Source organism: Ambystoma mexicanum, chromosome 14 (assembly GCF_040938575.1).
Source record: "Ambystoma mexicanum isolate Mex_15411 chromosome 14, UKY_AmexF1_1, whole genome shotgun sequence".
Taxonomy (NCBI): Eukaryota; Metazoa; Chordata; class Amphibia; order Caudata; family Ambystomatidae; genus Ambystoma; species Ambystoma mexicanum.
The window spans coordinates 429248360-429274069 of NC_090940.1; the positions used below are offsets into that span (position 1 = coordinate 429248360).

At 47.9% G+C, this 25710-nt stretch overlaps 1 protein-coding gene across 4 annotated transcripts in view; it reads left to right on the plus strand.

Annotated features, from left to right (window-relative positions):
• The window catches only part of LIN52 (lin-52 DREAM MuvB core complex component), a 1138589-nt gene that overhangs the window by 476153 nt on the left and 636726 nt on the right, over positions 1-25710 (plus strand). Inside the window, exon 4 of one of the 4 annotated variants that reach the window (XM_069637611.1) lies at positions 2141-2539. The exons of the other annotated variants lie outside the window; for them this stretch is intronic. Within the exon in view, the coding sequence (XP_069493712.1) occupies positions 2141-2311 (171 nt within the window). The 3' untranslated portion in view covers positions 2312-2539. Of the gene's footprint in view, positions 1-2140; positions 2540-25710 lie in introns of those variants that run through there. 4 annotated transcript variants of the gene reach the window in all.

The window sequence follows — 25710 nt, forward strand, 5'->3', positions numbered from 1 at the left end:
ACAGAAAACCAACATTTCCACCAATGTGAACATGGCCCTTTGTCCCCGGAGCAGGCACGGAAGAAGTGGTTGATTCCATCTTCACCTCCACACAAAGCCCTTGAGAAGATTGTGCTTGATAAAACTCTCAAGAGATCTGAAGGGACTCACAGAATTCTGTCACACATGAGATTTGGAGGTGTTCCACAATATGTGCCTAAAGTACAGGCCAAAGAGATTGCATTTCAGCATTGGAGGGATGAAATATAGGACATTACTAGCGGTATTAGCGCATAACGAGAATGTAGGCCGTGAATAATCTAGGACTGCAGGAAACTTGGGGATGCCTCGCTACACTATGGCCTTTACGAAAAGAAGCAAAAAATGGGTGGTCAAACCAGTATATGATGAAATGGAATTCGATATTGTTAAATATCTTATTATTGTCGTAGAAATGCATACTCATGGAATTGCGCGCGAATCTGTTCAGAGCACACGTACATTGCCAAAAAACATTGCCAACATGCCATGTCCACCCAAAGCAGAGCTCGTTGAACAGTTCAAATCCAGGTGCAAATGATCAACATCTGTTTTTATTTTTGACAAAAATGTTTTTATAAAGTGTCCAAATAGAATATGCAAATTTTCTTTTCAAATCTATCCTCTTAGTCCTTTTTTAAAAAAATGGTACAATTATTTAGATTGACATACAATGTAACACTGCTTTCACATTTCCCAGTTTAGTCGAGCTACTGTGGGACCTACATGTATCGTGTTAGTGCCCAATGGATAACGGTGTCTAAGAATCTTTGGTTTTTGGCAGTTGCCTTGCCATACAGTTCCCCAAACAGCTGAATATCTACTCGTCACACAAAAGGGATGAGACCTACGCTACATAACATAATGGGCACGCAAGAAGTACTGACTGTGAAAACATTCCATGGGGTAGGAGGCCGTGAGATAAGCAGAGGTGGGGCTATTGCTAGACACACTTTGACTCTGTTTTTGCGTTTCATCGACTACAATTATGGAGTAGGGCGCATTCTGTCATTGGCAGGTTTCTCCTACCCTTCAGCAACGCCATGAACAGCGAGCAGTGACAGCCCCCAATTCTTTCCTCAGGGGCACGTGCTTCAAAATTCCTTTTATGGATGCGTTGACACAGAATGTTGCAAACTAAAAATGTATGTTCATTGTGAGTGAAGGTCACCTGCTTTGAATTTTTGCTTGGGAGCTGGGAAGGCCCACGCGTCGCACACACAGTATAAGGTTCTGTTGTTTTTTGACCTTGAGAGACTGGGACCATTCTGAAAGGGATTGAATTGAAGGAGGGGTGTAATAACATAAAATATGATAAGGTTGTCCATTCAGAAACTGGACCTAGTTACATGTAAGTTCAGTTTATGAAAAATCGTTGACACGAACAGAGTCTGCGTTACGGTCTGCATTACGCCAAGAGATAGGAATCCAAATACGAATAACTGACCATGATTGCTGGGTTACATTGTACTCGTTCGTTCTGTGTGGTATATTGCAATGAAGTGCACATACAACCTTTGCGTGCTGGTCTTTCTACCGGGCACATGTGCAGTCCAGCATCCACACGCATGTAGACCACCACTCGTTTCCCCCTTATTTCAACGCTAATAAATCATTACATTGTGCACCTCGAATTGTTGCCTCATTTTACGCATTACGTTTAGAGCTAAACATACTCCATTGCACTATCCTCGGAAGCAAATAGTGGAGTACTTTGATATTCCACGTTGTGTTCTCTCGGTTCACATTGTGTCACCTCTGCGCTAATAAATGAAATGATTAATCCAAAGTGAGGCCTCCCTCCTCGCTTTCCGTAAAGCAATAAAAACCATCCTCTTCTCATAAGGTCCTTCGTAGCGGCATGAATACCAACCATAGGACCCACTGCTTAATCTGTAATGACCAATCAAATAAGCTGTAATGATACCTATGTCTCTGTTTGTATACAATGTGCCATTTACTGCTACCACGTCTGTACCTCTGTAACTAAGCTCATGCTAGTAACAGCGCCTCAATGCCCTTGGGCTGCTTGCGCGCTATATCATTAAATAAATAAAATAAAATTAATTGTGATAAAGATCGGCTAGTGAGACACATTTCTTTTTTTATGTTTTGCAAACAGGTACATCCTGCCATTCTGCGATTGTCGTCTATTCCAGACCCCAACCGATGGATGTTTCAACCGCCAGCTACATGTCAATCACTGGATTTATTGGACTCTTTTTTTTTTTTTGGGACAATCGGCAAGGGCCAATATGCCCTTATGCTGTACCAGCGATTCGGCGCAACATAACCTTTACGGTGGTCTAGTGCCAAGTTGATGCACCAGCCTTGAAATTCTCTGTGCGACCAAAGTGCTTCATTTACCCAAAACGAACACCCTGTGTACGCAAAAGGAAAAGCGCGTGACTCACAAACATTTGAGGATCGAGAGCAAAGAAAAAACTTTCCATTTTGATTGAATGTCAATCGCCGAATGTTCTTGAAACATTTAATGTGAAATAAATGTACTTTACCAATTGTACAGTCTTGCTGTTTCCTTTTAGAGTACAGTTTCATATTCCGATTTGTGACGTGCTGTGTTGTGAGACAATGTGTGTTGTTTTCCAGGTTCTGCGTCAAGTTGCGTAGGTGATGACTGGGCGCGTTTGGCTACGCTGCTCAGTAACGTCACGGGAGAGGCAGAGAATATCGATGATTTTGTGAGGTCAGGCTCAGGGGTGGGGGATATGATTTAGTGCCGCAAGGCAGTTCACCCAGGGCGATGTGTCAACTGATAAGATTATCACAAGATGGACGCGCCCTTCTGCCTGATTTCGCTTATGTTCAAAAGACGAAAGCTCTGGTAAGGTCCATAGGAAATGTTTGTACGATCGATCAACTTATAGTTAGAAAAACATGGCCGAACCATGGGGACAATAATATTTCTGACCGAACCATTCCTTTTAAAGTCCATAGCATCCATTTTGAATGAAATGAAAGAGGGACCAATCTCGTCTCCAATTCAGATTCCTGGAATGCATCTGCATACCTCAATGTCCAAGAAGGCTAAAACAAAAACTTCTGTTACCATGAACTCTTGAGACTAACCTTTTATGTAGCGTCATCAACTCAAGAGGCACGCTTAGTCTGTTGAACTTGTGGGACCCTGAGACTCTGACCTGTGTTCCGTCCTTCCACAACTCTCCAGAGTGATTAGGCCTGCTGGCTATTCCTTACATTCTGATGGGCCCTCTCCGTCACCCACCAAAATGTGTCACATGGAAGATTTCATCTGAGTGGCCCAGAGAGTGACTCACTACCTTACTAAAACATCAGGGCAAAGTATAACCCTCATTTCAGGGGCGGACTGGCAACGGGTGTAAAGGGGCAAGTGCCCCCAGGTTGGCTGGGCTGTTGCCCCATGGACCAGAGCTCCAAAATGTAAAATACATCATGAGAAAGAATCCTGCATGTCACAAAGCAACAGAGTGCTGCAAAGCCTGCTCATATTCTGTGTAACTGATGCAAGGCATTTGTCTTTATTTTAGCAATGTTGCAGATGTGTGTGGGTGGCTCCAACGCATAAGCCTACACAATGAGTGAAGTATAGGCTGCAGGGGCTTTTTCATACCACCCAATGGCAATGTATGCATTTAAATAAGATTCTGTGATCCTGTATAGTAATGTTGGCACCGTTGCTCGCCCATATAATACTGGTCTGTTACAATTTGTAGCAGATTATCACGACTCCTACTTGCCATGGAAGTAAGGGCCCAAATCTCATTAGAGTTAGTCCTCTGTTTGATATTGCACAAATGCTTCTCCTAAGTTCTGATGAATTTCTTGATCGTCAGTGTGTTCATACAGAAAGAGTTTAATGGCACCCTGAATAGCACCCATTAATGTTACTTATATAGTGGTTATGGAAATGGATGTTGGACTGTTTGTATTACTTACATTTGGACCCAGTTGAAAAACGCACATGGAAAGATGTAATATTCTGGTATACATTATTAGAAGATTACAAACTAATTCATAGTAATACCGCTGAAGAAAGTTACCAAATCCAACTGTGGTATTGCTGGAAATCCGCCCTACTCGAATTCTACCACCAGCAGAAGTGGTATTTCTGGAATACCTCCTGTTCGCAGCAATACCACCACCAATGGCAGTAAGGTAAAACGTTTTCTATTAACTTTTCTTAGCCATTTTCAACATCATTGTGAAGGGGGAAATGGATTATGTGCAGTAGTGGCTCATATAACTACTGTTGATATTCCTTATGCACGAAAGGGTCATTTCTGGCCCTTTTATGCATAATGTGGGTAAAGTGGTGAGAGGAACCAATCAGAGATGCCCACCTTTTTTTACCCCCTTCAATATGGGCATTTATAAACCAGTTTTTCACTCTATTGAAGGGAAGCACAATAAAAAAAGATTTAAAGAATGTGGGGCCAGTTTGGATTTTTACATCAACCTTTAAGGCGGATGTAGAAATATGTGGATTGTCTGTAAAATGTCCTCTGTAAATACCACCGCAGAATACCACTGACAGTATTTGATCAAATCCTGAACTGGATGGACAGTAGCATCTACAGTATTGGCCAAATACTGATGATTTTACAGTTACCACCCAACTCTGAATGTGACCAAAAAAAGAAACTCATGCAAATTAACGCCTGATTCAGATGAATACATCCAAAGTCACATGAACACAAAGGCTACCAGTCATTTGGTCGAAAACCAAATGGTCAAATGACCATTTGATCGATGTAAAATGGTCGGAAAAAAAAGGTCGAATTTTTTATTATTTTATTTTATGGGGGGGGGGTTCCCACCCCAACCCCCCTTTTTCTTTATTAAAAAATATTTTTTAAGAAACCAAACTAAAAAATAGATCTATATATCGACTATTTTGATTCGATCAAATGGTCATTCAACCATTTATTTTCGACCAAATGACTGGACACCGAAAACAAATACATCCTTCCACCTATACTTTGTCACAAATACAGTGAAATACATTAACCCAGCCACAGAAACTGAAACACACCCACACACTCAACCTTATTTGAAAAAAACACAAATATAATAGGCACCTCTTTCTCTCTCCCCCCTCACCAGGTCCAAGGAGAATTCCCCTTGCAGTTCTCGTTGCTTTCGTGAGTTAAAATATGTAGCCGACTTTCCAGAAATTGCAACATGGGAGCACAAAAAAGCCATGTCCATTCGCTGTCTTTCGTTCTGCATTATCCAAGTGCAGACACCATAGCCACAATTACCAGCAAGACCTTGACCACAGCTTCCTGTGTCTGGCAAAGGCTGACTGGCACATAAAGGTGGTCCACTGTCTAACCGTAAATCAGGGCAACGGAAGGTGGTGAGGGGAAAGGAATGGGCTTTGTGTGTTGGCCAATTAAAGATCAAGAGTGTTAAGGAATTAATGACTGAACAATGTGGGAAAGGGGAGGAGGTGTGTGTAAGGTAAGCAAAGGGCATTGCATTAATGGTTAAAGGATGGAGCAAAAGATTAACAGATGTCTGAAAGTTAATTGTACGAAACGCAGGCATTGAGAATGTGGTGGAAGGGAAGGTCACTAGAGGGTGATGGCTAAGGAAAATGCACATCTAGGAAGGCAGGTCATCAGGTTGACTGATGCTGAGATCCATGTCTGACCTGCATGCCCCTGCCTCCGACTGTGGGACTGGCTTGACCCCCCCCCTTTTTTCAGTCTAATTGCTGCATACTTGCTTCATCAGCATATATTTCAATTACTACTTCCCTTATATTTTTTTTAGGTTGCTTTATCATGCGACTTGCTGCTTTGAAAGTACATACAATTGTGCAGACTAAGATTATAATTATAGTAAGCTTTTATTATATTTACAATCTTAGTCTGTTTCTCGGATGTATTTGCCTCAGAATACACATAATTATCAGGCTTCTCCCTTGAAGATACATTGGTGCTTTGAAAACCAGATTTAATGAGCAGCATATTAGTTTAGCCCTAGAATAACAACTTTGCAGAATTTTTTTTTGTAATATTGAAGACTGAATAGGAGAAGATGAAGACTCCCCTGCTTTCTGAATTTGAAACTGTGGAATCAGGAAGACCGGGCTCAAATCCCCACCTTCCAAGCTTCATACATTGTGTTCCTGAGCAAACACCTTTTCAGCACGGTGCCTTATTTTCCATAACTATCTGTAGAGAAACTCTCACTTACATGGGTTTTATACTCTGTAGTGTTACTCTATAAATATTTTTAACAGTTTGTTAAGCATATTGGTGAAGCAGCAGGATGACAAGTGAGGGTCTTATATTGTGGGGGATTCCATATACAGTGTACAGGTATTGGTTTGACATTGTGGACTGGAGAGGCAGGAAGCCGGGTATGGGTCTTTTTCCATGCCAGCTCATGTATGACTCCGAAAGCAAACCCAGACCCGCTAGCTCAGCAATGGCTCGGCTGTATTAATTCTGTAGCTTTGCCACATCTTTCCATTCTTCTAAAACTAAATAGGTGATGGAGGAGATGTAGCCTGCTGTCAAATTCCAAACTGGAACACATTGAAAACTGTGCTCAAATCCCATCTGTTATATTTCACCAATTATATTATCCTTGTGATATAACTTTGCTTTGTTTGGTAAGTGGGAGAGTCTGGGTCTCTAAGAAAACACAAACATAACTGAAAAAATATGTTGCATAAACTGAAAGTAATGTCTACTATATATACTCTGGAATATGTCGGAAGGGTAGAGGTTAATGTTGATGTTGAGATTACTTGGGCTGGAGGTCAGGGCCTCTGCCCTGTGGACTTGGGTCAGTGCACCATGGGCCAGAAAATTAACTTGCCCCTCTGAGGCCAAATGTTGCTTGTCCTCCCCTGCCTTATCTATATTGTACCCCTTTTCACTGAGCTGTGTGGTGAGCATGCATTTCATGGACAGTGTGAGCAATAGAGGTCCTTTAAAATGTTCATATTGTGCCCCTGATATTCAAAGAAGCCCTTGCCCTAAATCCTGCTGAGGATAGCCATCTTATCCGCAAAATAATGACATCAGTCAACAATCAATCTAGGGCCACTTTGGGGTTTTCCCCTTGGGTGAGCTCCATCTAAGACCATATTCTTGCATCCCTTCTTCCTGAAATAAGGCATTGACCATGTCTTCAACTTTCTGCTCCACCTGCACCAGGTTTTTCTTACTCTACCTAGGATACCCTCAAAGTGAAGATTTCATCACATCACTCCATTTTCAAGATTGCCCACTTTCATTTCCAGCAAACAGTTCTGTTTCCAGTTCCGACTGCTGCGTTTCGTATTTTCTTTCGATAAGGTTGGCCTTCTGCTGATTATTTTTGCTGCCTTCAACCTGTCTTCAACTTTATTCAGCCTTCACTTGAGCTCTGTGATGGAGACCTGGACTTCGGTCCACAGAGACATAATTTCCATTAAAATGTCCTTGATGTTATGTTTGGTTGCAACACCCTTCAGGGGTTCCATGTGTTAAAATTGCGGCAGAAATGGCTGTGGACACCAAATATTGCATCAAAAAGGCTGTGGTTTTGCCGCCACAATCCATGTAAAGGATGCGGGGGACACCCCTGGACCCATTATACCATTTAAGGATAGCGGGGGACACCCCTGCTCCCCTTAAATGGTGTAATGGGGTACACCTTTAACGGGTCAAACCATGGCATTATTTTTACGCAGTTTTTTGTGCAGGTGATATTTTTGCCAGAATTGTATCACTGCATACCCCTTCAGGGCAAGGAGAGACACTGTAGAGATTGAACATGCGCTTCCATGCAGACTTATCTGGAAAAAAAGGATTGGTGCGGCAGAATGTCTAAAGTCTTGCTTTCGAGGTGGGGAGATAGAGGCAGTCCCCGACATAGAATGACACATTGACATGTCAGAAGGTCAGTGGCCAGAAAATATGTGGAAGCATCAAAGGTGGAGCATCAGCCCGTCCTTTCGACACTTGTTGTACTGACCCAAGAGCCTTGTCCAGAATAACAAGTTGGCACCCTCTCTAAAAATAAATGAACTCACGCTCCAATGTTTCTGTCTGTGGGCGTAGACATTTGAGCGCCCAAAACTCTTATAGCTATACAACTTTCTATGAGAGGCCTTCAACCTCCTGACCCCTCCTTTCCAAGATTGTATTCCTTCTGAGCGTATCCGCTGCGAGTGGGAGGGGACAGGCACACACACCTGTGGTAACCCTCAGCAACAGTCAGCCCAAAGAACCAGTACCACCTCTGCCTGTAAGTACCCTTGTGGAGAATGCACCACATATCAAGGGGATAAAAAGCAAAAAGGGACAGTGACTCTTCTCACTGGTGTCTTCCCATGTATTTCGTGATCTCTGCGACTGGGTGGGCATTTGCACTCTGCTCTTCACGAACTCCCATTCCATGACTGCTTGAATTTATTTTTTAGTTCAGAGGGGAGTCATCCAAGTCACCCAAGTCTTCAAGTCCCAGCTGTCCAAAGCAAAAATGCCCTGTGTCCGAAATCCTATCTTAGCCCTCACATTCTAAAAGTAACTCTAAGATGTAAAGGATATTGTCTTTGACCTTAAGTGCACAAAATGTTAAAATTCAACAAAAAGTCTCACTGGTTAATATTCACTGTTCCATGGAATGACTCCCTTCCCCAGTTTTCCCTCCACCAAAAAAGGTTCACACACAAAATAATCAAGTTCTTCGTAAATTCTAAGGGCTTGTGTCTTCCTTGGGGTTCGCTCTTCACAATACCACAACTTGGGTGTGGTCCCAGACTCGCAGAACACCTGGTTTACTACCCTGCCAGGTTCTCTTTCACATTCAAAGTATTTCAGAATCCTAAGGGCATGATCCTTCCTTGGGATTTTCTCATACAGTTAATTCCCCACGCTTGGGTTAGCCTGGTATACTTTCCTGCCAGGCCCTTTTATGCAATTCACTTCACACACTTGGCTTTGCCTGATCTACTCTCCTACCAGGACTTTCTTATGCAGTTTACTTCACACTCTTGATTTTGCCTGGTATGCTTTCCTTCCAGGACTTTCTTATATGTAGTTTCTTTACACAGCGTGTGCCCAGTCCTCTTAATTTGTTAATTTACTTTTAATACACAAATACCTGGTATACTCTCCTGCCAGGTCTTAATACACTACGTCCCTGTGATTTTCCCTTCTTAGTCTTCCCTAAGTTTGTACTGTGGGTCCTAGACCCTAGTCCCACTGTCTAGGGCTTCCAATACTCTGCCTGACAGTACTTAGTGTCCCAACCCATTCCCCAGGCTCACCATTACTTTTCCTGCAGTTTCTCTGCGAATGGGGTGCTTCTCCAGCTCGCGCAGCTCTCTGGCCCTGCAGGCGCCTCCGGCAGGTGTTCGGTCCTCGGGCTGCGTCCCAGCTCCCTCAGCTGTCAGGAAATATGGCTTGCTTCGACACATCCTCCGCAGAGCTTGCCTGAGCATGTTGCTCGCTGGGCTGCCTTCTGGCTCTGTCTCATTGCCCATCTTCTGCACTGCCGTTGGTCGCTGCACTCCTAGTTTCTCTGCTCACCTGTCAAGATGACTGCTTGCATTCCGCAGCAACACTTAGCTGGTTGGATCTTCCATTCTCATAGCGTCCCCGATCTGCACCTGGATGAAGACAACCCCAATACTCTCTTCCTGGCATGGTTTTAAACCATGTCGGGCCAATCTGTTTCTTCCAGCTATTAGACTGCTGCTGTTGGTTCTCATTGGGAGAAATCGTCATTGCCCAGGGTTAGGATCAGGTAGCAGCTGCCGTCCCCTGGCCACACGAAGAGAGGCTACCTTAGGGAAAGGAGTGCTGACATCAGATTCATCACATAACCTCCCCAGAGTGCTCTGGCTTCCCGCCCAAGGGTTTGTTTCTTTGCTTTGATTTCGGGTTTCTTCCGGAAAAGGCGTTTCTTACTTAAATTTTGGTTTCCCACTTCCACACAGGGCTTTCTGCCACAAATCCCTCCTCTTCACAAGAATCAAAAGGGGAATAAGAAAGGGAAGGGTTGTTAATATTTCTCAAAAGGGTTTCATATTTTGGAAAATCACTACCAGTTAGTTTCCTCTGGTAGCCCTGGATAACAGCAGAGTCAATCTTGAGTTGTTTCACCCTGAACCTGGATAGTCACTGGGGTCTGCTGATTCACTTCCTCATGTCCATGAACACATGCGATTTTCACAGGATTTCCTTTCCCTAACCCCCCAGTTGAACATAAGTCTGCTCTCACTGCTGTTTGCCTTCTACCCGAATCAATGAAGACTCCAACTAGTACCCCATCTATTGCAGATCCATGGGTTTTGAAAGGAGTAACACTATTCCAAGTAATTCCACAATTCCAAGTAATTACCTCTGCTCTCTAGGAATTCCCCTCAGCGAAATGTAATTCCTCCCACTCTTTCCTTGTCATATATCCATTTTCTATTGGTTCTTCCTTTTTGTTTAATGGGCATTGTTTAGCCAAGTGTTCCGACTGGCCACAGGAAAAGCATTTGATCATGGGTGGTTTAAAGATTCTCCCTTCCTCTACTTTTGTATACTTTCTTTCTCCGTTTCCGGGGTCTTTCATCCCTGACTTATTTGAGATATCTTGATTCCTGTCTCTCATATTCTTTATTCCTCCTGTGGGACACCGAAGACGCCCTTAAGATCTTTCTTGGCCTTCTCACTTCGGTGGATAGATCTTTATTGCTGGTTGACTTCTGCATAGTTTTGGGCTGTTTCAACAGCCTTTGCCATGGTGGGTCTATTTAATTGAAGGACAGCCTTCTGCAAGAATGGTGATCAGGAATTAAACTGTTCTAGAGTTACTGTTTCTATTACTTCCTGTAGGATTTTCTTTCCTAGCCATAATGAAAGTGTTTTGATTTCCTGTAATTTTAGTTTATAGAGATTGTTTGACCGACCCTTTCCAATAGCCCCTGCTTCATCTCATCAAATGTTGCAGTTCCTAGCGGATTCAAAAGTTGGTATGAATCCTGCAATTCCCATCTTAATAGGGGGCCTAAATAATAGGTTTTTAAATCATCCCCCCAATAAAATTGCTGGAGCAACTTCTTAAAATTGAGAATAAAATCCCCCAAGTTATCTCCATCTTTATAGGGTTGCAATACTCTGTGGGGTAGTACAGGTCTTTGTTGAGCAGCAATTATTTTTTTCCAGCCCAACCTGATTTGATGGGGTTTTAGTTGTGATATTAAAGTTTCTAGGGTGGCCATTTTGATATCCAAGAAAGGGTTGATCAGACAAATCTCCGTGGTGGTTGGAGACTTAACAGGCTTACTGTTGGTGAAGACCATTTCTCCCTTAATGCTATGAAAGTGTAACCCTTGTGAGGTACTTTATAATCTGAGGATCACACAGTCACAGTAACAAATAAATCACTAACATGTTCCTGAGTCTTGAATTTGAAGAGTTGAGAATTCTCCTAATCTCCCCTCACAGCCCTGATCAAAGTCAGGGAAGCGTGAGGCAACCAGGGAAACCCTCTTGGGGAAGAAAACCCCGGAATGGATAGAGAGCGTGGAGAATGTTCCCCGGGATGCCTTCAGTTTCGCCTCAAACCTCTTTCCGAAAATGGAAGTTCCGTCACTTGGGTCCGGTAACTACAAAAGAAAGGAAATATGTTACACCTAAATCCCTTGAAGTTAGCTTGAAATGTATTGGAACAGAGATTACCCTTTAACTGCACGTAGTATGAAGCAGTATCCCACGGGGAGAAGTCCTGACGGTAGTCTTGTCGGGAGCTGTCTTAATACTAATGAATGAACAGATAATATTAATGTAAATTATAGAAAATGAATAGAAAGTAAGCTGTGAATTCAGATGCGAGAGTGCCTACCAATCATTAGGAAGGAATCCGCCTTTAAAGCTTGACGGAAAGAAAGGATCTGTTGTTCTGCTGAAAGAGTTATGGGAATGGTAGTTCCTGTGTGTGCCCCAAGGAAGCTTCTGCGATAGCGGAGGAAAACAATTAGAATCCTTGACACAAAGCTAACACGGGAAATCAAAAGGGAAATGAAACTGACAGTACAGCGAGGCGGAAGGTTGTGTAAACAAAGGGAGAGAGTTGTGAAGGTGCCGGTGCTGCGTTAAATCACTTCGAATCTGCGAGCGGAAATAAAGCGACAGGGAAGAAATGAGAGCAGAAACATGGGTAAGGTTGTAATAGCGGTAGAATCCTATGGATGTCCCGATACTCACTTAGCGTGGCAACTGTAAGAGTAGCAAAGCGCTGTTGTACCAAACCAGTGTTCTGAAATACTGATACTTCCTGAAGGGGTGGACCGTAACTTCCAGGATTCACAGCCATCTTGCTAGAACAGAGTTGAATGGATCGCACTCATCGCCAGCGATTCCACACAGACCATCGATGCCAGCGATCCATAACAGAAAGTCAGTTTTTTCACTAGGGTCTTCTTTTTGTCCAAATGGAAAACAAACATTTCCTTGTTCAGTTTTTCAGTGATTTCTACTCCCTTCTTGGCTATCTGTTTGGGCTGAACGCTCCGTCTCAAAGGACATTCTGACAGATCTTCCACATTTCCCCCTTAACTAGTTTCTGGGGAATACCTTTCTCTATCAGGATTTTAGTGGGTCTTTTGAGACTGGGTTTAATACCTGCAGAATCTATCAGTGGGATGTTGCCACTAGCTTTCACAAAGAGATTTATTTTACTATTGGGTTTTATAGCGTAATCTGATAACCTCAAAGCATTTGGCAAAGGGTGACCTTGAAAGAAGTCACTGGAACCCAATGGGGATCCGATGTATATCCACTATTATTTGTTTAATGTTTAAGATTGTCTCATCTAAGGCCACTAAAATTGTGAACTCCTACCCCTGCAATTGTTTAATGAACAAAATCATGTGCAGCACCCCTCACGGAAATCAAACAAGATCTAAATATAGGATTTTGATAGGCTCTTCAGTGTGTATCAGCTTAGGACTTTGGTTTTCACAATGGAGGGTTCCCTGGTCTAAATACAGTTATCCGACCACACAGTCCACCCGTTGCAAGTCACACAGCCAGGAACCTTAGGTTCTTTGTTCCCACTCACTTGGCTTCTCTTTGTCAGCCTCTTGGCTTTGCCACACTGAGTCACACCACTTGGGGCAATCCTTGTCCTTGCCACACTGTATTCAGTCATAAAAGTTCAACTTGGCCTCGTCACACTATATTCAATTATAAGAGTTCACTTAGTGGTTATTTCACTCCTTTACCACCTTGCGGTCATGCTCTCTTGCAATGCTCCACCCTTGCTTTCTTTCCGCTTACTTGGCTTTCACAAAACAATGTTTGCAGTTCATATGCATTTCTCATTTGTTATAACTTTCCTCATGAAGATTTCGTTCAGTGCGTTATTTAAAAGGCTTCATTCATTGCCATATTCTTTTTTTTAAAAACTTTGGTTTTTATTAGCATTTTGTAAAACATAAAGAACAGAAAATGGGGCCTAACTGAGGCTCCCCTGCCCCCCCTTTCACAGCCCTCCCCCTCCCACCCCCTCACCATGTCCAAACCAAACATAACAGCAAAAAAGAGACCAAACTTTCACGTATTTTCCTAGATCTTTGGAGCGCCGCAACATGTGACCCATTCAGTTACTGGCCAGAGGGCCAGAAGCTGACATCGCCCCAGTCCGTGGGGACCACCCGATTGGGTGCTGTCCTTCACTGCGGTTGTCGCGCCCCAGCCACCCGGTGACACGATTTCGGGACTAGTGGACATCCCATCCCCATGCCTGCTGGACCCCGTACCATTCAGCGAGGAATGAGCTTGAGTCCTTGTTCACCAATGCAGTCAGTTTGTCCATCAAGAACATGTTCTTAAGTTTTTTGGTCAGTCGTCTTTGGAAGGTGTTTCCGGGTTCTTCCACCTCTGGGCAAGGACTACTCTGCCTGCTCTCAACATGGTTTCCCACATCCTAGGGTACTGGTGTATTTCCGTTTCCTCCGGGGGGAGGCCCAGCAGCATGGTCAGCGGGTTAAGGGGTAGAGGTTCCTCAGTTACCTCCGCTATCCAATCTCTCACCGCTTTCCAATAGGTTTGTACCTTCGGACATAACCACCACATATGTCTTCTAGTCCCTAACTGGCTGCAGCCCCTCGGGCATTCAGGGGATACCCCTGCAAACATTTTTGAGAGTTTTACTGGGTCCCTGTGCCACCCCTGCAGGATTTTAAAGTTGTGTTCCATGTCTGAGGTAAAAAGATTGCCATGAAACGATATCTTGAAAATGCGAGCCCAGGCGTCCTCAGATATCTCCTCCCCCGCCAGGTCACTCCAAAAACCCCAGAATCCTCGCCTAGCCTGGAGGTCGTGAGTATTTAGGACAGTGTACATCCGGGAGACCGCTCCCTTTCTAGAGGTTGCTGAGTCAAGGAGTTTCTCGAAGGGTGTTAGTTGTCTCCGCAGGTTAGGGCCCCACACGGGGTCGTTGAGGATGCCCTTGAGGCAGAGGTATTCGAAGATGGAGAGGGTCCCGCCTCCCAGTCCCTCCCAGAGGTCCTCATAACTGAAGAATTCTCCCTCCCTGAACAGTTGGCCCGCCCATTCCATTGCCGCATCTGACCAACTCTGGGATTGTCTGAACCCTCTGCTGCCCAATTTCAGGGAGGGCCCCCACAAGGAGGTCATGGGGGACGGCCATGAAGAAAGATGTGCTGTCCGGGGGCACTCCCTCCAAATGTCCCAGAGAACACCCAGGGTCGGGTGGGATAGAGCTTGCTTCGGGATCGACCTGCGAGGAGCCCACAAGAGGTCACGGACTTTTAGAGGGTGGACATCCATGTCCTCTAGGTATGACCAATATGTCCGTAAACCTTCCTTCATGTGTTCTAGAAGGACCCGCAGTTGCGCTGCATGATAGTACAGTTGGAAATATAGGAGACCAAAACCCCCCTCCTCCCTCGGAAGCGTCAAGGTGGCCCTGCCAACCCGTGGAGTTTTCCCCTGCCAAATGAAATCTCAGACCCCCTGGTGTAGGTCTATAAATGTTTGAGCGGGTACTCGGGTAGGGAGGGCTGTAAAAAGGTACAGAAGCCGAGGCAGTATGTTCATTTTGACTGCCGTCATCCGACCGTACCATGAGAGGATCATTCCTCCCCATCTTCTCAAATCAGCGGCGATCTCAGATAGCATGGGTTCATAGTTGGAGGACCCTAGTTTTGTTAAATCCCTAGTGAGGAGAACCCCCAGGTATTTTATTTTGTTCTTGCTCACCGCTATCCCATGAAACCTAGTCAGGGGGTCTAGTACCGGGTTCACCAGTCGCATCGGAAGGAGGACAGACTTGGCAGTGTTTATTTTTAGGCCTGAGATACTCCCGAACGAACCAACCAGGGACAGGAGAGGAGGGACCGAAGAGCCCGGGTCCACCAGATATGCTAGGATATCATCCGCAAATAAGGATAGCTTGAATTCATCCTCTCCCCTACCGATTCCCCTAATGTCTGGGTGGGACCTAACTGCTATGGCCAAAGCTTCCATCGTGAGGACATACAGGAGGGGGGAAAGAGGGCAGCCCTGTCTAGTTCCTCGAGTAAGGGGGAAGGAATTTGACAGCATTCCGTTCACCTGGACCCTTGCTGTAGGGGCTGTGTAGAGAGCGGCGACCTAGCTCAGGATGTGCGACCCAAAGCCCATTCGTTGGAGAAGGAGGGTCATGTATCTCCACTCTACTCTGTCGAAAGCTTTTTCCGAGTCTAGGGACAGGATGCATGCCTCAAGATCAGAATTTTGGGTGAAGTGAACCAAGTCTCTCGTTTAGCGGATATTATCCGAACCCTGCCTGCCCCTAATGAAACCCACCTGGCCCCCGTGGATTAGCTTCTGCATTATCCCCTCCATCCTCCTGCCCACCGCCTTAGCCAAGATCTTGACGTCGATATTGAGCAGCGATATGGGTCGGTAGGACGAACATTCCCTCGGGTCTTTTCCTTCCTTGGGAAGGACCACTATAATGGCTCCCATCATGGTGTCGGGGAGAGTGCCCCCCTCCAACACCGAGTTGAAAACTTTCGCCAGATACGGAGACCAGGTGGATCGGAACCTTTTATAGAAATAAACCGAGAAGCCATCCTCCCCCGGGGAAGTCCCCACCTTCATCCCACTAATCGCCTTCTCCACTTCCTCCTCAGTCACCCGGCCCTCCAGCCCCTCTGCCTGATCTCGTGAGAGGGAAGGTATCTGTATGGAGTCGAGGAACTCTTCGATATGGGCATCGCCGCCGTCGTATTCGGAGGTATATAGTGTCTCATAATATTGACGGAAGGCTTCGCTTATATGGGGGGTGTCAAATCCCATTGTGCCCCTGCTGTCCCTCACTCCCTTCACCATTCTGCTTCTCTGGACCTCCCTCAGTTTCCAGGCCAGGATCCTGTCCGCTCTGTCCCCCTTCTCGTAGTATTTCTGTTTGACCATTTGGAGCCCTTTCTCCGTTTTATGGAGGAGTAGGTTTTTCAATTGGAGCCTGTAATCCTCCAGGGTGGCCATGCGGTCACGCTCTAGGGTTCGTGCCGGGGAGCCCCCCGGTTGGAGGCGCGCTATTTTTTCCCTCAGAGTTCTCTCCTGGGCCTCCCTTTCCCTTTTCTGTTGGGAACCAATTTTTATGAGCACTCCTCTTAGCGTCGCCTTAAAGGCATCCCAGAGAGTATGCGTGCCCACCTCCCCCATTATCGTTAATCTCGAAGAACTCTGTGATGGCCTCCAGAACAGTCTGGGCATGGACCTCGTCTCTCAAGATGGCGTCATTGCATCTCCAGCGTCCCCTCCGTTCTTTGCACCAGTCCCCTGCCAAGGTCACCCTGACCAAGTCGTGGTCTGACCAGGGGACGGGATCTATCCTGTAACCCGCTATGTGTGGTCAGAGTACCTCATCTGCAAGGATATAATCTATTCTGGAGAAGGCTTTGTGGGTGGAGGAGTAGTATGAGAAAGAGTGAGTCCCCTCTCGGGGGGTGGGTAACGTGTCCACCAGGTTCAGGTCATCATTCACCCTTTGGAAGCAGCGAGACGTGGCATCTCCAGCGGGTCTGGGGCTTGGAGCCCCTACCCGTTGTCTATCTCTGGATGGGTCTAGGACCATATTAAAATCGCCTCCCACCACCAATGGGCCTTGGACAAAGGTTTTCAATCTTTCCCCCGTTCCCTCCCAGAATTGGGCCTGGCCCTCGTTCGGGGCGTATACAACCACCAGGGTTATGGGTGATCCTTGTAGGGAGCCCCGTACGAAGAGGTAACGGCCTTCGGGGTTCCTTAGGATGGACTCTTTCTCGAAATTCAGCCCCCTTGCAATCACAATTGCAACCCCTCTTTTCTTCCCTTTGTGAGATGCATAGAAAAACTCTTCAATTCCACCACCCCGCAACCTGGGCTCCCTCCCCCTCGCCCAGTGTGTTTCCTGCACAAAAAGCAGGTCCAGCTTGGCCCTCCTAAATTCCCTACTCATTAGGGATCATTTCGTGGGGGTGTTCAAGCCCCGCACATTCAGGGTTCCCACCCCTAGGGCCGGTTGGTCGTCAGCCATAGTCGCTGTCGCCTTTCCCCTTGGTCACCAGTGTCGCAAGGACGCTCCCTCCCTGCTTACTGTATTTTCTTGTTTGGATCGCTTTGAAACGTTTCCCCAACATTCCCCCCAACGCATTCCCCCCTCCCCTAAAACCACCAACATGTGAACAAACCTCCACCCCCCTCCCCGGCGTCCAGCCATGTAGTTCTTCCATTTCTGGGTTGTTAGCTGGACCACCAGCCGATTCCCCCTCGGCCAGGCGTCAGATCCCAAGCTCGCTACCTTGAGCCCCCCCGTCCTTCCCCTCTTTGCTCCACCGGACCTCCTATTTTAGTTTCTCTCCCGGGCCTTGGTTGGTGCATCACTTGGTTCCCACAGATATGGTCCCCTCTATGCCCCTTATACTTGCAGTTCAAGGGGGTGCAGCAAATCAGGCATCTCCAGTGTCATTCTGCATTCTAGGCCCAATGTTCTCCGTGGGGTCGCTGGTGTCACCCCTCTGAGTCGGCCCGGTCATCCACCATTGGCGTTGGTGGTGTGTACAGTTTCTTGAACTTTCTCGCGCCGGTTTTTCTCCTTCTGGGGTTGAGCTGCCTGGGGGTGCCCCCTCTGAGCGCCTCTGGACCCACTGGTTCCCTCCGGGGGGCGGGTTCTCCCACATAATCTTGAATAATGCCTTTAATGTCCTCTTCGGTTACCAGCGTTGTGAGTTGGCCAGAGTATTCAAAGGACAGGGAGAAGGGATATCCCCATCTGTAGCGGACCCCTTTCTCTTTCAGTTGTTGTGTTAGAGGGCGGCACATCCTCCGTTTGGCTAGGGTGTAAGCAGAGAGGTCTTGGAAAAGGGCGATCTGTGCGCCGTTATAGGTTATCGCCCCCGCTTTCCTCGCAGCCTCTTGAACTTTGGCTTTCTCTGTGTAATAGTGGAAGCGGGCCAGAACCGTTCTGGGGCCCCCCCTCTTCCCCCGGCCCTGTGTATCCGGTCAAACGTGAGTTCTGTTGTCATTTCCTCAGCAAACAAGAGGGTGATGATGTCTCTCACCACTCAAGTCAGTTCTCTCTCTGTCTCACCCTCCGTCTCCGGAATTCCAAAGAACCTTAGATTGTTCCGCCTTTCCCTATTTTCATAGTCGTCCATGATCCTGGCTCTCTCTTCGTCCCTCTTCTCCAAGGCTGTGAGCCGTGTGTCAAATTGGATTTCCTGAGATGTGGAGGAAGTGTGATAGTTTTCCATTTGTAGGACCCTATCCTCAATTTTGTCTACCCTTTGGTCCAGCTTCTCGAACTTCTGGGCAATGTCGGATCACATTTCTCTGATCTGCTGAAGGATGGAGGCGAAGCCCTTTTCCATCGTCATTGTGGGTTGGCCCGTGGGTTCCGTGTGGGCCATAGCGCCGGAGACAGTGGGGACCTCAGTCGTGTTTGGTGTTTCTTGGAAGCGAAACGTTTGTAGGGCCTTCTTCCAGCTCATGGGGTGTCGTTGGTCCTTTGCGCGGGGTCCGCTGTAGTCCGGGGGCACTAGGGGGGGGTGCCATGCCACCCCTGGATCAGTCCGTAGTGCGCCGCGCCTGTGAGTTTTGTGGTCGATGGGATGTCCCCCTCGGGGGGCTGGGGTAGCCCTTGAGGCGGGCACACGCCGCCAACTGGCGACGGGGGCCTCTCACCTGGGTCTCGGGCAGCCTGTGAGTTCAAGGTGGGCCGGGGGTGCAATGGTGCGGTGGACGCCGGGGGTGTGCGTCAGTTCCCTCGGGCGGCGTGATCGGGGGGGGTCTCCCTCCGGGGCTAGTGTGTTTATTTCCCCCCAGTTGCTTGGTGTGTCGTGGCCCAGTGGACCCATGAGGGTATGCTGCGCTGACCAGGGATGTTGTGGGTCTCCGGGACGTGGGTTCCGGTCCTAGTTTAAGGTGGGGCAGTCCCCCAATCGGGCTTGTTGAGCGGAAGGGGGCCTCTGGGCAGGCACTCGCCCCACCGGGTCCCGGCGGGGTCCACTCACCCAGGTTAGCCTCTTTAGGCGTTTCAGTCCTGACAGGCTGCCTTGCGGTGTCTTCTCTGGGCGGGTGCACGCCTGGTATCCTCTGGGCCTCCGCCGCGCTCTTAGGTCCTCATTGCTGGGGGAGGTGGGCTTGGTCGCCGCGTGGTGGCGGGCGGCGGGCCCGACCAGCGCCCACTGCCTGTAGTCCTCCCCGGTGGTGGAACTGGGGGTCCAAGGCTGGCGGGCAGGAGAAAGTTGGGAAGCCGCCGCCTCCCTCGCGGGTGATCCGCAAGCCTCCCCAGGGGGCCTGTACCGGCACCCACGCCTCTCCGGAGGCTGTTCGGGGCCGGCGCTCTCTTTTTCCGTTCGGGCGCGTGTCACACGTGGCCCGCGCCGTCTTCGCCCGGGGAGTACAGGCGGCCCACACCCCTAGGCGAATTCTCTGGATTCCCATTCCGAGCGCCACCTCAGTGCGGGATGGCCCGCTGCTGTGCAGGAGGACGAGCCCATCCGTCTCCAACGCCTGTGTCGGCAGGCCGCGATTTTGTCTTCCGGGTTCGCGGCCGCCCGGGTCCACTACGGCGCTCCCGCTGCCAAATCCACAGCGCCTGTTCTCCAATCTCCCGGGGTCCTCGGACCCCGCTGTTTCGGTCGGTGGGGGCCCCGGGAGTTCCCCCGCACTCCAGCTTCCTCTCTTGCCGCAGGGGGGTCTCGGGGTGGGAGGGGGGCTCAATCCCTCTTGCGACCCGGCTGTTGGAGGAGCACGCGAATCAGGCAGCCATTGCCTGCGCGCCCCCTGGTGGCCTCCCATTGCCATATTCAATACTTGTTACTATTTGCTTTGTCGTTTAAATTTCACCCAACCTGTGGCCTCGGGTTAATTTCATTAGTTTCATGCTGTTGCACTTGTTCGGCGCTTGCCTGGTTCCCCCCACGGCTCCCCCGGGAGCACCCCGGTTCAAGTGACTTTCTCCCCTCACTCACCAATCCTTGGCATTCCTTCCAGGCAACTGCGCTGCTCGTTTTCAGCTCTGCTCGCTGGCTTTCCTTCTTCGCTCACAAGCTCTGCTCGGTCTCCTGTTGCTTTTCGGCCCTCGCTGTCGGTCCACTCTGCTTCCACGGATGCTGGCGGCTTCCTATCTTCCTTTCCTTAGATCGCAGCTCTGGCTGTGTTACACCGACCACAGAGGCTCCAAAACTTGTGGTTTCCTTACAGCTGGCCTGCTCCTGGGCACCACAAGTTATTTGGGTCATCGGCCGGCATCCTGGCTTCGCTGCTGGACCCACAACGGCTGCCTCCTCACAAACTGGACTCTCTGCTGGACTCTCCCACACAGGCCTCCCTGTTAGTCTCTGGTTTCCTCCGTTCTTATACACCTGCAACCACTTAACACGGTGCATGTGAGTCTTCAATTGGCATTGACTGACAACAGTTAGAGGGACATGCCTGACTTTAAAAATGCTCTGTAGGTATCTTCCTCGTCTCAGTACTAGAGTGGTGAAACGGGTTACTAGTGTTCACTACTCCTAGTCGCCTCGTCCTCATCCCAGTACTGTAGTAGGTTGAATGAGGAAAATTGAGAGGAACTGCTGTACAATAGCCTTTAAAGGGGGAAGGTTAGGTTGATTCTCACAGGGAAAATGGGTGCCATGTCTCGCCTGTCTTCCCCCTTAAACCTTCTCTTCTTCTTCCCGTTCCTGGTGCTTCTGGATTGGTAATGTCCAATGCTGTTTTCTTGGTCAGTGGGACAGAGGTAATAATACCCCATAACTGCACCTGGGATAGAGTGTTCCCTCTGAAATGGAAATGCTGTATACCGTGTCTCCCCTAAGGACATCTGATCCCCAAGACCCCTCCACCCAGGTGATCCTCTCTCGCTTCTCCACCCCCAGGGTCAGGATCCAAAAGCGATTACCTTTCTCAGGCCACCTAAGAAGAGAACCCAAGGGTAGTAGATTTGAGGATGCCCTCAGGTTTCTCAAACAGCCTCAACCAAATCTAAGGGTCTGTCCTGTGCCAAGATGTCAAAATCAAACATGTCCCGTGCCTGAAATCTGATCCTAGCCCCCACATTCTAAAAGTAATTCTAAAGTATAAAGGATATTATCTTTGACCTTGAAAGTGCACAAAATGTTCAAATCCAACAAAAAGGTTTACATTTAACAACATGTCTTAACTGATTAATAGTCACTGTTCCAGGGATCAACTCCCTTCCTCAGGTTTCACTCCAACAAAACGTTTATACAAAAAAATTGGTTATTTGTAAACCAAGAGGCTAGTGCCCTCCTCTTGGTGTCACAATTCACTACCAGGGAAATTACTCCCTTCTCCAGGTTTGTTTCCACCTTCAATACGATTCACAATCCAAAGGGCATGTGTCTTCCTTGGGGTTCACTCCTCAAAGTTCCAGAACAGAACACCTGGTATAACTCCCCCGCCAGGTTCTCTTCTACATTCAATGTATTTCAAAATCCTAAGAGCACAAGTTTTCCTTGGGATTTTCTTATACGGTTCATTCCCCACACTTGGGTTTGCCTGGTATACTTTCCTGCCAGGCCCTTTTATGCAATTCACTTCACACACTTGGCTTTCCCTGATACTCTCCTGCTAGGACTTTCTTATGCAGTTTACTTCGAAGGGATTGTGTCCTCTGACGTATTCCTCATCTTCGATAGATCATCTCCCAGCTTGGCTTGCTGGCCTTGGAATTTTTTTTTCAGTAGAGGGCGCTGCGCGTCGACGTCCCTCGAGCCGATGTCCTCCGACGGCCTCTGTATCGGCGCCGACGTCATCGCGCGTATAAATAGACTCGCTCAGCGTCCGTTGCTCAGTTCTGTCTTTCCGCGCTTCGTAGGGCCTCGGAATATCATTGCTCAGTTCTTCAGTCAAATATACTTCATTATTCCTCGTGAATACCGACTCGTACTCAATGGCTTCCTCACCCGAACCGACGACTCCACAGTCCGGCTTCAAAAAATGTCGAGACTGTGGAAAGAAAATGTCATTGACGGATCCTCACAGGATCTGTTTGGTGCCTGGGAATCGAGCACCATTGTTCGGAGTGCGAGGACTGCATGTCCATGACGGTGAAAGCCTTGAAGGAGCGTAAGGGGAAGCTCGAGAGAGGTAAGGCAGTTAAAACTTCTTCGAAAGTTTCCTCGGCGGAGTCGAGACATTAGTCTCCTCGCCATCACAAAAGACATTCTCGTGCTAGGTCTCGAAGCAGTTCCCATCACTCTTCGAGATCTAAGCATTCAAAAAAGAGACGTTGAAGATCCCCTTCCTCGTCTTCAGTTTCCCCAAAAAGGGTCTCCTGCCCCACAAAACACAGCTCTCAGGCTGAGTGGGAGGAATTCAGGAAAAAGATGCTTAGCGTATTCGAGAAAGCAGCCTCGACCCCCTCGAAGACTGCTGAGGGTGATACCCTGGGTGAAAGACCCGAAAAATCAAAATGCCGCGAGTCGCAGCACCCGGCGAAAGAAGCCACTCGAGAGCGTCACGAACCCTCGAGTAAAGGCAAGGTCGCGTCTTCGACGCCGTCGTCGAAGATCCCTTTGACGCATAGATCGGCGTCTTCGACGCCGTTATCGAAGGGTTCTTCGACGCACAGGTCAGTCGAGTCGACGCCGTCTTCGACGCCGAGAAAGGACAAACCCACGGCCACCTCACAGCGAGTGGCCATACCCAGAGCCTCGATCACGAAAATGTCGTTGACAACCTCGAGTAGAATTCCGATACTCTCGAGTTCATCAAGGCCTCTACCACCTTTCTCGACGCCTTTTTTGATGGCTTCGAAGCCTTTAACGTCCGCGTCGACGTTTTCTCAGCCAATCATGACGAATTTGGCCCCTTCTGCTCTGGAAATGGGATTTATACCATTTTCAAGACCTGATCACTCCAGAGTCTTATCTATTTATCAAGAAGGGGAGGATTTGGATCAAGAAAGACTTTTTGAGTTGCAGGGATCTGCAACTCCTGTACCAGAGGAATTTACCTCTGAGGAAGGTAGGTTCAAAGACCTCCAAGAATCCTTACAGGAAGCAAGTGGGTTGGACACTTCCCCAGAAGTGGAATTTACCAGACCCAGGGGAACATGCTGAAACCCCTTTATAGAACCTTGATGGCAAGGATAGTCGAGTTTACGGGGTGGTCCACACCCTCACCTGCTTTTCAGCAAGACAACCTCAGACATCTTGGTCAAAGGTCCACAGGAGGATCCTGTGGTGCAATTTCATACGGCATTACTAAGGAGAATATTGGCAAACTGGGAAACACCTGAGGTAATCCCGGCGGTTAACAAATGATCAGCTAAATATAGGATGTCTTCTGCTGACCCTGAATATTTATCCAAACACCCAACTCCGGAGAGTCTGGTTGTTCAGGCAGCTACTTCATCAGGTAGTAAATCGGCTTACCCTACTGTTCCACAGGACAGGGATGAAAAGATATATGACTCTGGCCAAAAAAGTATTTTCTGCATGTAGCATGGCGTTGAAATCCATCAATGCTACTTGTACGCTCGCAAGGTTCAGTCACACACTTTGGGAGTGTGCTTCATCAGCGGCTGACTGCCTCCCGGAGGGAGAAGAAAGGGAAGCGTTCCTAAACATCAAGGATGGTAAAGACGCTATGTGCGAATCCCTTTAAACTGGCATCGATTCTCCTAACAGCATCAGCAGGACCATGGCGGCAAGTACAACAACTCGGAGATTTGCTTGGTTGCGAAAGTCTGGTTTTGTTCCAGATGTGCAAAGCAGACTCTTGAATATGCCCTTTGACGGCTCTTCTTTGATTGGTAAGAAGGCGGATGACAGTTTAGAAAAATACAAACATCAAAGGCAGCAGCAAAATCCCTAGGAGCTGCAATCCGTGAGACACCATATCGCCCCTCAGGAACCTCTTGGAGAGGTAAGTCCTTTCGCTTCAATTCCGCATTCGGAAGAGGCAGAGGACAGCCGGTACAAAGGGGTCAGAAAAAATTCATCCGAGGTGGACGGGGTAAAAATACAAAAGTCGCAGCAGCAGCAGATGCCGCTTTACCCTCGGCATCTGCATCAGCCGCCTCCAAACCGCTCTGAGGACTCTCCTCACAAGACACCAGTAGGGGGCAGGTTAACTCAACATCTGACGGAATGGCAGGCTATTACATCAGATGCTTGGGCATTGGAGACAGTTGCCCAAGGTTACTGCCTGCCTTTTCTACGCATCCCTCAGTCATCCATCGGAGAACAGCTCTTGGAAAGCTCCAGATCCGCTCCTCTTGCAGGAAATTATAAACCTGCTAGAGAAAGGTGCCATAGAACCGGTACCTGTAGCGGAGAGGAACAAGGGCTGGTACTCCCCTACTTTCTCATCCCGAAGAAAGACGGAGGACTGAGACCTATCTTGGACTTAAGAGAATTGAACAAGTTCCTCAGGAAGGACAAGTTCAAGATGGTAACTCTTTCTCAGATCCTTCAGGCCCTCCAGCTCCAGGACTGGCTGATATCTCTGGACCTCTAGGATGCTTATTTCCATGTGCCAATCCATCTCAAACACAGGAAATACCTGAGGTTCGCAATTGGCGGCTCTCATTATCAATTTCGAGCTCTGCCATTTGGGCTGACCCCCGCCCCGAGGGTCTTCACTAAGCTAATGTCGGTAGTGGCTGCAAGTCTAAGGAGGGGAGGGATTCACGTCTACCCCTACCTGGACAATTGGCTGATCAGAGCTGTATCTCCGGAACAAGCTCAGACTCAGCTAGATTATGTCTGCCACTTCCTTCACAAACTAGGCTTCTCCCTCAATTTAAAGAAGTCACAGATGATATCATCACAGAGACTCCAGTTCATTGGAGCAGTTCTGGACGCTTCCCTGGGAAAAGCCTCGCCACCAGGGGTGAGGGCTCAAGATATTCTGCAGATGGTCACCAAGTTTCAAAATGCCCAACCTCTCCCAGCCTTCGACTTTTTGAGGTTGCTAGGCCTCATGGCATCCTGCATCTTCCTTGTGCCAGAGGCTCGCCTGAGAATGAGATCTCTTCAGTGGGCACTGAGAACTCAGTGGTAGCAATTCTCAGGGAGAATGACAGACCTCCTTCAGGTTCCGGAGAAGGTGGCTCGAGACCTTCAGTGGTGGGCCTGAGAGAAAAGCATCTTGAAGGGAGAACTGTTTTGGCAACCATGGCCGGAGATAACAGTAGTCACAGATGCCTCACTCATGGGGT